Source organism: Phodopus roborovskii, unplaced genomic scaffold, assembly GCF_943737965.1.
Source record: "Phodopus roborovskii unplaced genomic scaffold, PHOROB, whole genome shotgun sequence".
Lineage (NCBI taxonomy): Eukaryota > Metazoa > Chordata > Mammalia > Rodentia > Cricetidae > Phodopus > Phodopus roborovskii.
In genome coordinates this window covers 875,818-891,381 of record NW_026125778.1, presented here as the reverse complement: position 1 = coordinate 891,381, position 15,564 = coordinate 875,818, and the positions used below count along the sequence as shown (strand labels likewise).

Here is a 15,564-nt window from a genome sequence, read left to right as displayed (position 1 = left end):
GGTGACCATCCAAATGCTTGGCCTAGATTAAAAATACTATGAATATCACCTACAATTGTTTTCACCAGTACTACTACTAGTCTTGGCATTTTAATTTAATTCTCTATCTCCTCTTCTTGCGCCTAAGGGGCTTGCATATATAGATACTTGAAAAAAATTGCTGAAAGAACAAATAACACATGGGCATTATCAGGGCAGGCTGAGTTGAGGGCAGTTAAAGAGTGACATCATAGGGGATGAGGTAGTGAGACAATTAAATTTCATGTATCAATTCGGATGGACTATTATAGTGGATATTTAATTAAATACTACAGTATGCGTTGCTGTGACAGCATCAAGTTTTCAAAGGAGATTATTCTCAATACTGTATGGTAAGTGGCGCTTATCCAAACAGTTGGAGGTTTTAAATGCAAAGTCTGAGGTTTCCTGGAAAGGAAGAAATTCATCCTCCAATCTCAGAGTTTTAACTCCTGCTGAGTCCCCAGCCCACCTGTCTGCTTTATACCTATCATACTTGCCAGCTCTACAACCATGTGGATCCACTCCTTAAAATCTCTCTCTTAGTGTCTATTTCTCTATCAATCCTATTAGTTACTTCACAAGACTGACAGACACAGGCAGCTTATAAGACAGTAAGATAGGAGAAAGCTGAAGGCATTTCTTCCCTTGTAAACAACAGGATTAGCCTGTTCCTCACATAGGGTAAGAGACCGACATTAGAGTAACCATCTTAAAAACATGATTAAATACACAAATCTCACCTCTAGTGACCTGTCATGTCGAAAGCCCCAGACACATGCTGCAACAGACACCGGGGAAACAAAGAACAATGGCATGAAGACCAGAAGCCAGAAATGGCTTCCTCTCTCAATCCTGTCACAGACTAGAACTTCAAACATGAGCAGGAGCAAATGGATGCCCACAGCAATCAACATGGCTTTAAACTCCACACATGTTTCTCCTTCTGCTCTAAAAGGGGATAGAATAAGAATAAAACAAAACAAAACACAGTTCAGGATCCTCAGTACAAGGAAAAAGCAAATGCCAACTCAATTCACATTCTGAATTTCAACTGTAAATATGAAAAAACACAAAGGAGATCAAGGAGAGAGCTAACTTAAACCTACCTTTAATTGACACTCTTTCAAATATTCAGAAATACTTATGTTCATAACTTTAAATTCAACTATAAGAGTTACTCAAAGATTATTCTATTAATTACTTGTGAAAAATAAAACAAAACAAAACTTCTGACATCTCTTAAATCTCATGATTCCTACTTCTCATTGAATTAAAAACAAATACAAATCATATTTCATGCAATACTATAAATATAACTTTAGCTTCATCTACAAGTGTAGGATACATTTAAGAAGATATGCCAATTTTTTTGGGTCCTAATTTAAAATTCAAATAAAAGTAATAAAAGTCTTATTAATCTTTATTACAGTATGATAATGAATTAAAACCTACAAATTAAAAAGAGGTAAAATTGTGCTCAAAATAGTTTAATTAGTGTATAAGTATAAACATAAAGTACTAATAAATTAAAATTTTAAATGCTTATAATGCATTTGAAAGGCCTAAAATTTTCATTCAAAATACAGATAACCATTCCTGACATGGTGATAAATATTCTAGGAAATTAGGCCAAAGAGAAAAAGTCACAGGTAATTCATGTAGGACTCACTACCATACTTCTGATTAATGATCACAGGTGAATGACTGTACCTGCATATAACATACATCTAGCCAGCCACAAACACAATTTCTTTCCTTACTTGAAAAATATCAAAAGAGAGAAAAGGTGCATATAACTTTTGAGTATCAATTAGTTCATTTCTTTTTGAGGAACAATATTAGATCTCTGAAATTTTTCTCATAAAAAGAGACAGATATACAACCACAGATAGTGGCTGTGCAAATGGTACCGTAGTAGTTAAGAACATTTGGTATTTTTCCAGAAGATTTAAGTTCAGTCCCCAGCAACCACATTGGGTAGCTCACAATTACCTACAACAGCCCCAGGGATCAATTACACTTTTCCAGCCTCTGTGGGTAACCTTATACATGGGGCATACGTTCACAGGGCACATGATTAAAACCATAGCTGGGAAGTGGTGGTACATACCTTTAATCCCAGCACCTGGGAGGCAGAGACAGGTGGATTTCTGTAAGTTTGAGAGCAGTCCAGTCTACAAAGTGAGTTCCAGGATAGCCAGGACTACACAGTGAATCTCTGTCTCAAAAATAAAAAAAAAAAAAAAGAACTAAAACCTTGAAAATTATATTTTAATCTTAAAAAAAGAAACATTCATGCAAGAATGTTCGTTTGCTAATATTCTTAGTGTGCAGCCTTTTTAAAAGTTCCACATACCTATGGGATATGCATTTTACACCGTCTAAACTACAGCTTGTTTTGTTTCGTTTTTTGAAACAGGGTTTCTCTGTGTAGCCCTGGCTGTCCTAGAACTCACTCTGTAGACTAGGCTGGCCTTGAACTCACAGAGGTCCGCCTACCTCTGCCTCCAGAGTTCTGGGATTAAAGGTGTGTGCCATTATTGCTTGTTTTGTTTGTTTTTTGCTAGCTTCTTTCAAGAATTTTTAAAGCTGAAGTTACCCCATCTTCTATTTTTTTCCCATGAGCAGCTGTTTGTCTCTCTGCCTACCTTTCTCTTTGTCCTAACATGAGCTACTGCATTCTTCATCTTCCTGATAGAGGTTTATAATGGCCCTCTCTCTCCACTTTCTCCCCTTGCCTCCTATTTCTCTGAGAAAGGAAAGGGAGAGACTCACATAGAGTCCAGCCACACCAGGCTGCCTCCGTCTCCATGACCCTCAAAGCTCTGTCTTCTTGCTTAATTTCTTAAATTCTCAATTTACCTCATTCCCTAGTTCCTATCTGAGAGACGCATGGCCTTTGGACCAAGCTCACTCCTTGACATCATTACCAGTTTACCCCAGGACTATAAGAATAGGAGAAATGTAACCCTAGTTCTAAAAGGAAACTAGATAAGTCTTAGAGTGTTCCTGCACTTCTTAATCTGCTATGGTATAACATTTCTGTATTTGGGGTGTTTGGGGTTACATCTGTGGGCTACCTAGGCATGAAACCATCCAAATTAACACACTGTCTTTATAAGAAAATTTGTTACAAGCATATAAGGTTTTAAAAGACTGATGAGAAATGTTTGCTAGACTTCTGTGCTCATAAATCTTTGAATAGGAAAATATTGTCCTTATGTTATCTCTGGTGAGAACCACCAAAATTTTGTTCTCTCAAGATATAGACCAGTAGGTTTTATAAAGAAGTATTACCGATATTGAGGATTCCGTGCCCAAACTCCGGTTCCAACTGATGCTCCAACAATGACCATTAGCTTCCACAACCATATTGGAGCAAAGACAGCCCAGTAGCTCCACTGAATGATGCCATCCAAACGAAGGGCCAGTAGCACAGAGAACAGCAACAAACAGGCATAGATGAGGAATTTACTAATAGAAAAGCAAAATGATGAAAAATTCATTTTAAATAAGCAGCTGATAATGAAATGAGAAATAACAGAAATATTTTCAGCTCAGCTCATGGCTGCATTTCCAGAAAACATGAGTTCAGTTCCCAGTATCTAAAAGGCAGCTAACTATAACTCCAGTTTCAGGGGTACAACCTCTTCTTCTGGACCCCAAGGGCCCTGCACACACAGGGTACACAGACATACATGCAGGAAAAGCACTGATACACATAAAATAAAAGTAAATAAAAACACATTTTAAAGTCACTAATTCAATAATCATTTACTTAAAAGTTCTATGTAGAAGAGATATTGTGTTGGGGAAGAGAAAACAAAAGTGAGTAATTAAGTCTCCTGCTTCCAAAGGATTTCCAATAGAAGTCTATACAGAAAGGTGCAATTAGAATACAGTACAATATCTATATAAATGGTGGTATGAACAAAGTCAGATGGGAGCTAGGAAAAGAAAGTATGAGATCTGATTGAGGCAGCAGGAAGAAGAGATGTGGTGACCACAGAGCTTCAGAGATGGAGGGTTGGCAGAAAGAAAAACAAATTAGATGAGGAAGTATCCCAAGCAGAAGAAGCTAGTTATACCATAACATGGAGAGTGGAAAAAGTTGGTAAGGTCAAGTTCTGACATTGATGATTTGATCCCATTTTCAAAAAGGTAACCCTTTGGACATTAATATCCTAATAAAAATCATAATAGCCCAGCATGGTAGCTCACACCTGTAATCCCAGTATTTAGGTAGCTGAGGTGGGAGGATCATTGTGACACCAGGCCATCTTCGGCTAAATAGTGAGTTCCAAGCCAGCCTGCGAACTAGCATGAAATCCTGTCTCTAAGACAAAACAGAGGGGGCCAGTGAGATGGCTCATCTTGCTTTTCTGGAGGACCTGAATTTGGTTCTCAGCATGGACACGAGATGGGAGTAACTGCCTGTTACTCCAACTCCAGTGGATCTGACACCCTCTTCTGGCCTCTACAGGCATAAGCACACTAGTATCATGCATTCACAAAAACATACACATATGCATAAATAAAAAAAATCTTTAAAACAAAAAATACACAAAAGGAAAAAATTAGCAATCATTTGTCATATTGACAGGGTATACACATTTAAATATATACACACAGAATCTATATTTACATACATAATACTTTAAATGGCAGAGTAAATTTCACACACATCTACATATACACACTCATTTCATAAATAGAAAAGACCTTTGGTAGATGTCTTTGAAATAATATATTTACTTGTCAAGCATTTCCACTTCTAGTCTTGATATAAAAACAAGAATAAGATTTACCTTTCCTCTCCCCAAGACCTCATGAGGTCCCACCATTTGGTGACTATCTACAGATAGTCGTCCTTGGAGAAGGGAAAGATACTTTCTTCAGTGGCTTAGCCACTGGTAAGGAGTCTATGCTCCTGAAAATAATCTCTCACCCAGGAGTCTGTAAGCAACCCTAATGAAACTCAGTGGCACATTAAAATAAACAGAGTCATGAAAGTGGGGGAAGACGAGGTGGGAAGAGCAAGGTGATCTGTGGTGGTGGGAAATGACAAGTAAGGGTAATGAGGAGTGAATATGATTTTTTAAAAATACATTATATGTGTGTGAAAAGACCATAAAGAAACCCATTATTTAGTATAATCAGCATAGCTAATACAATTTAAAATCATCTCCATAGAAAAGGAAGTGAACAAAATATACAACAGTTTGGCAACAGACAGTGAAGAGCACAAAGGAATAAGAAAGAAGCAAAGAGGACAAAACCAGTATTGCCCCATTTTACTGACAGGAGGTAGTTAGAGGTTGTAACAACAAGGCAATTAAAAGTCTGACTTCATTTGTGTTTAAAAAAAAGACAGGTGGTGGTGGTACACACTTTTAACCCCAGCACTCAGGAAGCAGAGACAGGTGGATTTCTGTGAGTTCGAGGCCACCCTGATCTACAGAGTGAGTTCCAGGACAGCCAGGGCTACATAGAGAAACACTGTCTCAAAAAAAGCAAAATAGGTAGGAAGGTAGGTAGATAGATAGATAGATAAAAAGTAACATTAAATATAAGTAGTCTAAATGCCAATACAAAGACAAAGATGATTATGTTGGATAAATAAGAAACTATATACTATACTATGTGAAAGAAATCTATATAAAGGCTGCCTGCCCTGGGTGCCAAGAAGAAAACACAACCCTGTCCAGCACCATTATAACTGCCATTATAACTGACTGGGAAAAGGCAATCCACATGCCTGCCTTGGGCAGTCTGCCCTGAGAGCCTAGGAGAACACATAACAAATGCTGAGGTGTAACATGGGAGAGAAACAGAATGGTTCATGTCCTGTGGAGAGAAGACGATCTGAAGAGGTGAAGATGGTGAGGAGTGGGCTGAGGCGGGTGGCTCTTGCACCCTGGGCAATGGTGATGTCTTGGCCTAGGCTGCCGTCAAGACTCATGTCTGAATCCATGACCCTGTAGCAGCAGTGGTCTGTGTAGATGTCCAAGACTCCTGATACCAAGGAAGGCTAAAAGGATAGGGCTTCATAGAGTTGTCTCAACCAGTCACTGGCTGCAGCACTAGGAAGAATTAGCCCTACCCCTCACTGGTTGCAGCACTCCATAGAGATGTACATCACCTGGGCAGCATAATAGAGCTGACCCTGTAAATGGGGATGGGGGTAGGGATGAGCAGCTGAGAATGTGAGCATGGGAGTTCTGGACCCACCCCTTCTGCCACGTGGTGGTGAGGGTGAAGGAAAGATGACCTCCCCCTCCTTGCCCCTGACACCTGAGGCAGGAAATGGAGCCAACCCTCCTCCTTACTCCGGAAAGTGGACCATGTAACTCATCCAGACAGCACAGTAGACCAACCCTGTTGACTGGTGTGTAGGTGAGCTGCCCAGAGAACATGAGTGTGAGAGATCTGGCCCTGCCCCTCATCTGCCATATGGTGGGATGGTGAGCTAGGGAGAGATGCCCTCCCACCCCATGGCCCTCACAGCATGTGGCAGTTGGAAGGGCTGACCCTACCCCTCACCTGCTGTAGCACTTGGGAGAGTGGCCCCTGCACCTCTCCTGGGCAACACAGTAGAGCTGGCCCTGGAGGTGTAGGTGTGGGTAAGCCAGCCTCCATGGCATGAAAGTAAGAGAATTGGCCCCACCCCTTTGCTGCCTGCAGTATAAGGTGAGCTAGCTGGGGCCATGCAGGAGAGCTCATCCTGGTGCTGAGGATGGGGGAGAGTAGATGGGCTGACCAACTCAGCTACTACCCAAGTGCATATCCAGGGCTATTAATTGGCCCAAACCAACATCCACCCCATCTATGATCTGCTGGAGCATGTGAAGGGGACAGTCCTGCAGATCCAAAGCTGAAGGATCTTCATGACAGGGCAACAACAGGATATCCAAGAGGAGTCCCAGTGAGGGCCTAGTATTGGATAGTGTAGCAGAAGAAACCAGTGGCCTTGAATCAGACCAACGACTCATTGCAATGAACACTTGCAAGTAAAGATGTATTGACAAAAGGATAAACTGTGACTCTCTATGTCATACTACAGCTTCCACGATGAGATTTTTTTCTTTTTTCTTTTCTTTTGGAGGGCATTCAAGGGCAGAGATAGGGAGATGAATTGTACCAAGATGCATGATATAAAATCTACAAAGAATAAAAGTTAAAAAAGAAACCCATATAAAGTATAAAGTTAAATTAAAAGCAAAAGGATAGACACATGTATACCAAACAAATACTAACCAAAAGAATGCTGGGATCTCTTCAGTCCTAGATCATATGTTTCAATATCTCAAAGCCAACAACAACATTGAAACTTTCTCATTTGATTGTTTTAAACTTATCATTCTACCATATTTCTCCTGATAACCAGTAAAATACATTTCTTTGTTTTTCAAAATTCATATGATTAGGTAGGGTTTACTTAGATAAATCAGTTTAATAATTCCCTTCCCTGTTGTTAAAGTGCCAAGGACTAACTCCAGGGCCTCATACATGACAGTTAAATACTCAATCACTAAGCCACATTCCTGTACTAATATCTGTATTATAATTCCATAGTGTTCCAAGATTTTTTTAAACCTTTGGTTATACAACAGAACATAAATCTAGATTCTACTGTTAGAAAACTTTCAGATAGAATTAAGGCCCTTAATCAGCTAACCTTAAAATAGGGAGGCTATCTTGAAATTTTCAGGTAGGCTCAAGGTAATCATGTGAGTTCCTAAAAGAACAACAGGAATGGGCTGGGGAAACTGCTCAGTGGGTTAAATAAAGCATGAGTACAAACAAGCCTAACAACCTGATATAGGGATGCAAATGTGCAATCCCAGACTCTTACAGAAAGATGGGAGGTAGAAACAGGAGACTCACCCAAAATTCCCAGGCAAGCTAGCTTGAAGTACACTGTAGAGTATCAGAAACAAGACCTGCTACAACAAGGTGGAAGTTGAGAAATATCTGCTGAATGCTGTCTTCTGACTTTGCCATGGAAGCTTCAAACCTGAAATGTCCCTCCCTCTCTCCCCCCTCCCCTCTCTCTCTCTCCCTCCCTCTCCCCCCTCTCTCTCTCTCTCACAAACACACTAATTAATTTTTATAAACCAGAAAGAAAAGTCAGAGTGATAGATAGCAAGGGTGTGTGTTTGGGGGATATCAGACACATTCGAGAAGTGAAGAGTTCAATCTGCCAATGCATACTGCTCGCCTTGAAGGAATAATGAGCCACAGATCGGAAGTAGCCTCTGAAAGCTGAGAATGAGTTTTGACAGACATCAGAAAGGGCAACTTGAGCCATGTAACTGCAAGGAAATGCATTCTATGTTTTTATTATCAGAATGATTTTTGTAATTTTTTCCATACAAGGAGATACATTTTCACAACAGCCAAAGTTACTTTGGAAAAGGACTAATACCCCTCAGATGATTTGATTTTAACAATGTCAGACTCAAAACAAAAGAGCCAAATAAGAACTAGACATGAAACTACCAGATAATCTAATTAAAAATGGGGTACAGATCCAAACAGAGAATTCTCAACAGAACAAACTCAAATGGCAGAAAGACACTTAAGGAAATGCTCAACATCCTTAGTCTGAAGGGAAAAACAAATCAAAACAACCCTGAGATTCCATCTTACATCTGTCAGAATGGTTAAGATAAAAAATACTAATGACAGCTTATGCTAGAGTGGATGTGGAGAAAGGGGCACACTACACCATTGCTGGTGGGAGTGCAAACTTGTACAGCCACTGTGGAAATCAGTATGGAGATTTCTCAGAAAATTAGGGATCAACCTACCTCAAGACCCTGCAATACCACTGATTGAGCATATACCCAAAGGAGGCACATTCACACCACAAGGACATTTGCTCAGCTATGTTCATAGCAACATTATTCATAATAGCCAGATCTTAGAAATAACCTAGATGCCCCACAATTGAAGAATGAATAAAGAAAATGTGGTACATTTACACAATGGAGTACTACTCAGTGGTAAAACAATGACATCCTAAAATTCTCAGGCAAATGGTCAGAACTAGAAAATCAAAAAACAAAAACAAAACAAAACAACAACAACAAAAAAACCACATCCTGATTGACCCAAAACCAGAAAAAAATAACATAGTATATACTCACTCATAAGTAGATACCAGACATAAAGCAAAAGTCACCCATCACACAATCCACAACCCCAGAGAAGCTAGAATCCTTCTTCAAAAACAGATGGAAGAAACGCGGAAAACCACAACTAACCAATGGGCCAAGCTCCTGGAGTACAATCAAAGTGAGGGAGGAGCGATAACATAAACAAAGGAGTCAAGAGCATGATGGGTAAATGAACAAAATCAACTGACAAATGGGGAAACTGAATAAGCCCAAACTAGGCTCCCTTAATATAGGTGACAATGGTGTGACTGGGGTATTATATGAGGCCACTGGCAGTGGGTCCAAGATCTAACTCTAATGCACAAACTGACTTAGAGGAGTCCATTCTATATGGAGGGATACCTTGCCCAGCCTCCCAGCCTAGACACGTGGGACGGTACCTTGGTCTTGCCTCAGTGAGATGGGTTAGACTTAGTAGACTTCCTAACGGAGGCATTATTCTCTCCAAGGAACAGATAGAGGGGGAGGGTGAATAAGGGGAGTGGGAGGAGATGAAGAAGGGAGAACTGAGATTGAAATGTAAAAAATAAATAAAAAATATTTCAAAAGTCTTTTAGTATGTGAAATAAGTCTGTGTAGAGCTACGCCACTAAGTCTGTGGCAATTTTTCACATTAACAACAGAAGTGTAGAAGACTGCAGATAGACTCATGTCTATTGTCATACAGAAAACTCAAGTCCAGATGGTTCAAAGCCCTCAACATAAATCTAGTCACACTGAACCACTTAGAAGAGAAAGTGGGAGGTACTTTTGAATGAATTGGTACAGGAGACCACTTCCTGAACATAACAAGAGTAGCATAGACCCTGAGATTGACAATTAATAAATGGGATGTCCTCAAGCTGAGAAGCTTCTGTAAGGCAAAGGACACAGTCGACAAGACCAAATGACAGCCCACAGACTGGGAAAAAATCTTTACCAACCCCACATCTGACAGAAGGCTGATCTCCAAAATTTACAAAGAACTCAAGAAGCTAGTCATCAAAACACCAAATAAACCTATTAAAAAGTGAGGTACAGAACTGAATATTCTCAATAGAGGAATCCAAAATGGCTGAAAGACTCTTAAGAAAGTGCTCAACATCCTTAGCCATCAGGGAAATGCAAATCCAAACAACTCTGAGATACCATCTCACTCCTGCCTGAATGGCTAAAATTAGAAACACCAATGACAACTTATGCTGGAGAGGATGTGGAGAAAGGGGAACACTCCTCCACTGCTGGTGGGAGTGCAAACTTGTACAGCCATTTTGGAGATCAGGATAGCGGTTCCTCAGGAAATGAAAAATAAAGTAACAATACTGTGTTGACATATAGAGGATGCTCATAAACCATAGCTATTATGAACAACTATTAATCAGTATAAGTCAAGACAATATTCTATCACTGGCTTTATATGCCCCAACAACAGATGTGAAGTCATTCAGACAGTATACTCATACTGACAGATCACTGACTATTTTATAAATGTGATCTGTAAGGATTATTTGGAGTAACTAACATTATGTACTTTTTCTTACAGTGCTGGAGAGAATCAAGTCTAAAGCCCTGCACATGTTAGACTATACACTAACCTCAACAGCATGTATTTTTAAAACTGCACACATTATCTGCAGTGATCATGGCTCACTGCCCTTTCTTTTTAAATAAGTCTTTCTTAAAAATTACTTTATTTTATATGAATGGTGTGTTGCCTGCAAACACATATGTACACCATGTGAATACCTGATGCCTGCAGAGGCCTTTAGTGAACTGCCACCATCAATCACATTCGTTTTTTTCCTGATTTCAAATGAAAGACAACGTACAAAGACTAAACAATGGTTTTAGAAGATGGAACATACAAGAATTTTGCAAAGATGTTGGGCATCTGGTCTGAGGACAAGAAACAGCGGCCACACCCCTTTGGGTGTGGCTTCAGGCTGAGGGAAGGGGAAAGAGAGAAGCTTGAGGTGTGGTTTTCCTTTGCCAGCTCTTCTGTTGGGTCAATGGATCCTGTAGGGAAACACTTGGGCAGTTCTTGGTATTTTTCTGTGTAATTGTTCCCCAATAAACACTAATTTATCATTTATCTTGACTCTAGTGATATAATTACACCCTCACCTTCACAAAGACAATTTACTTCATTAGTATTATATGCCAAATAAAGAACACTCCTCCCAAAAGGTATTTTTCAGTCTTTGTTCCAGTCTAGGATACCCAAGGGATGCACCGCACTTCTATCAGGAGCTCACAGCAGATAAACCAGTAGTCCAAGCAGAGTTTTCACAGCCTTCCAATACTGAATGGCTACCAGGACTGAAGGGCCTTCTCTAACAAATAACAACTGTATCAATAGAGTAGACAACCCGAGGCCTTCTGATGAAGTCAGGTTGCCCATTTAAAGCCACATACTCCCAAATTATCTACCTCCAAGGACCATTCTGGAATCAGTTTCCCATTTCTGTATACTTTCAATAGTCTATTTAATCTGTAAAGGTATCAGAGGCTTCAGGCAGTCAAAAAGGATTCTTGGTAAGCATAGCATGTTTCTAGAAGTTTAACTTGTGTAACTAAAAGGCAATTATGAAAAGAAGTTCATGATCAACCAGTTCCATGGCAGATGGAAATAGGTAGAGGGACAGCTGTCAACTCTTCACAGCTGGATGGTAAATACTTTTGAATCATTCTGTGTTACCACTATTTCTAGAAATTTGACACTATTGAAGTGAATTGTCACTGAGTAATACTTGCAAGGTAGGAACCGCCAAACCATAACAGTGGCTATTTCTGTGATACACAAATAATCTCCAGAGCACATTCTCCTTTACTGTCAATGGAACAGTTGCATTCTGAAGGGACATAGAGAGAGAGAGAAGAAGAGTGTATACAACCAGCAGGAAAGCAGTCATTGAAAGTAGCTACAGACTGTTCCTATACACGCTGATGAGTTATCATTCATGTCATAAATACTTACAGAGCCAGCTATTGTCTCATGCATATAAACAAGTAGTAGGTTTGGTCCCACATGGCTTGAATTTCAGTAGGAGAGAGAAATATAAATGAATAAAGAGACAAATCCTAGGGCACAGATACATGCTCTAAAGGGGCACTATGGTGTTATACAGAATTTGTGAAACAAGTAGTAGTGGACTGGGTTAGAAAAGCCAGGACAACTTCGTAAGCAAGTACCAAGTGAACAGAGATTTCAGTGATACATGAGAGTTAACCAAGTCAAGGAGAGAATGAATGATCCCCATTAAATAAGTAGGCATAATGAAGTCATTGAGTAAGAGGAACATACATAAAATTAGAAGACAGAGAACAAGACAGCAACACAAAGATCTAAAGTCATTAGCACAGGGTGTTTTTCTGTCTACACCCCTCAGTTTGCTCTCCAGATGTCTGAAAGGCTTTTGTCCGCATGGAGCAAGATTAAAACACAATGTCAAAAACTGGGTCATCCACAATACACGAAACAGCACCAGCTAAGAAAAATCAAATGTGTTAATATACCTGGCCATTGTATTCTTGAAACATCTTTAAGCTAACACTATTCCTTCCCACTAATAACAATGAATTAGGACAATAGTGGGCTACAAAAGACCTTTAATTTTTTTCAGGGAGAGATGCACTTTACTCCACTTAGAATTCAAGCACTAATAAATGTGGTGACGATCAATATAAATCTTTTCAAAGTATTTTAGACTCATATTCAGAAGGAAAAAATGCTAAAGAAAAAACTGGTTAAGAAAATTATCAGTGGACCCCTATTTTGCTTTCACCGCTCTTAGAAAACTTGGAACATCACCTTTCAGCTTCTGGAGTAGCTGCTCCATAATAATTTAAAAAAAACGTCACAGAACTTTATATTTGTGACACTGCAATCAGTCATTAATTCAGGTTCAATAGCCTCGTGATAAATTATACTTATTCTACAGGTGAATCTGACAGACAAGTGAGTTGCCCAAGGACAGACAACAATTCAGCATTATTTCTTTCTTTTCATCCCCAAACAATGAAAATACAGAAGATATGCCCAGTTTCAGGAACATCTCAGTTGTCCTATTGACAAACCCTAACTCCTAGGAGCAGCAGAGGAAAAACTACAGTATACTTACTCTAAATGAACTCCTCTCTGCAGAACACCTTCAAGACCAACAGTGATAATCACAGTTCAAGGCCAGAATATGAACACAAAGACAAATAAGAGCACCCAGTCACTACCAGTAGCTTAATAATTTTAAATGTTACAACCCTCAAGGAGACTGCTCTCCCTCTAACTCCAGTTCCTTTCCTTTCTTGTACAACAAACAATAGCCACAAAAGTGATTTCACTGGGCAGGAAAAGTTCATGAAGGCACAATACAGCAAATCATCTATCTACCTTCCCTTCAGTTCCAGGCTGGGATTGACAAACATCTTAGGTGCCTAGCATAGGCCCTAGCACCTGCAGCAAGACTAGCTTACTTAAGTTCTTGTCTTCCTGCTTACAAATAAATGAGCAGATACCCCTTTTACATAGTAATGGACTTAGAGATCAGGGGAGTGAACTGATCTCACAGCTCATTAAGAAAGAGCAAAGCATCACTTGGTTACGTACAGCCTGGTCTTCAATCTAGGTCTTGACTCAATTTACTTGCAATGCCGTTTTGTAAGTGTCTACTATTTGTCAGATGGGGTGGGTGGTGCTGTGGAAGGGGACAACCAGGAAGTGGTTTCTGCTTTGGGAGATCACAGCCCCACAGAGGGAACAGTTTTACAACAGTTTGGCAAGTGCCAAGACAGAGATTTACACAGTCCATTAGGTACTTCAAGTGTGGGAAATAAACAAGGCAGTGTCTATTACTTGCGAATAAACTTACAGCGAAGGCTAAGAAAATACGTATGGGAACGATCAGGTTCACCCCCAAATGTATTATGTAAGATTTACCATATCCTGGCAACGACTCTAAAAATTCGGTATCTCAGTTATCAGTTCGATAAATAAGCAAAGACACGGCGGACAGGCATAAATCCAAGGAAAACCCCAAGGGTTGGAACTAGAGGAAACATCTGGGAAGGTGGTTGGGGGTTGTCAGGGTCAAGTGAGATGGCCCTGGCACAGAGAATGGAGACAGAAAGAGCAGTGAGGGGTAAAAACGAAAAGAGAAGAAAGAAATCGAGACGGAGAAGTTGGATTATCAAGAAAAGAGGACGAACGGAGAGCAATGGGCTTCCCTCCAAGAGCATACAGCTCTAAGCTGGGCAACTTGGGCCACGACCGACTGATTGGTTCGAGTTGGTGCGGGAGGAAGAAGCAGATTGACCGCCTCTGAGGCCGACACTGCTTTCCTGAGCGCAGCTGGCAGCCGAGAGCAGCCTGGGGCCGGTGCCGGAGTCCTCAGGCTGCAGCGCCCTGGCCGCTTCGCCTCTCCCAGGCGCTGCCCGAACCCAAGCCCCCGCCTGGCACCGCCAACGTAACCGCCTCACCTCGGGTTGAAGTCCTGAAAGAGGCCCCTCAGGTTCATGGCGGAGAACTTCACCGAGGCGTCCTCCTCTTCCCCCCGCCCCCCACGCCGCGAAGCCTGCGCCTCACAGCGGGTTCATGCTGCCAAAGCCAGCCGCGTCGCCAACGCCGCCGCCGGCAGAAACCCGAGCAACCAACCGCCTCTGACACTCCTTCCGGCTTCCGTAGCTAGGACGCGCATGCGCTCTGAGCCGCGTCCCCGAGCTCGCCAGACAGGGAAGTTACTGGCTGGCAGGCTGTGTGGTTCCTTGGCTCCCCATTACTGGCCTGCCAGGCAGACAGACTACAGAAAGACGTGGGAAGCAATGGAGAACCTCGGGGTGGGGAGTGCTGACTGGGTGGAAGGAAGCACTTGAAGAGGGAGAACGCCAAACTGGAGCCCTGCAGTGGGATCATCACAGACACCTGTCACCCAGACCTGTAACAACATCTGGAGACTTGTATACCCACCAGAGTTATCAGTAAATCCAGTTTGCATATCTACTTCACGCCCCAAGCCTACCCAGATATGCGGACAATTCCAAATTCACATTATCCTATACCAAAGGCATCTATCCTGTCAAGCATCCCCCCCCCCATCCTTGGTCCCCACTACCTTTAGCAGTAGGTCTATTCATCATCGGGATGCGCAAATTTGGAAATGGGGAACTCATCCTTATCCCAATCTAGTTCAGGGTCTCCTTGGCTCCTGTTTAGTTCAGGGTCTCCTTGGCTCCTGTTTGGACGTTGTGGTGGCTTCCAATATGACTTTCCCACTCCCAACCATACTATTTATAACTTCCAGGTTCATCTTATTAAGCAATCTAACATCTTGAAGGCTCAGATTTTCTCCTCTGCAAAATTAAGATAAAAAAAAAAAAACTACTTTTCTAC

At 41.0% G+C, this 15,564-nt stretch overlaps 1 protein-coding gene across 1 annotated transcript in view; it reads right to left on the bottom strand.

The window, feature by feature from the left end:
• Tmem185a (transmembrane protein 185A) overlaps positions 1-14,845 on the bottom strand; it is a 28,725-nt gene extending 13,880 nt beyond the window's left edge. Inside the window, exons 1-3 of the mRNA XM_051178634.1 lie at positions 14,655-14,845; positions 3,319-3,495; positions 762-969 (exon numbers count right to left, since the gene is read on the bottom strand). Coding sequence (XP_051034591.1) covers positions 762-969; positions 3,319-3,495; positions 14,655-14,692 — 423 coding nt within the window. The 5' untranslated portion in view covers positions 14,693-14,845. The remainder of the gene's footprint in view (positions 1-761; positions 970-3,318; positions 3,496-14,654) is intronic.
• Positions 14,846-15,564: the final 719 nt, after the last annotated feature.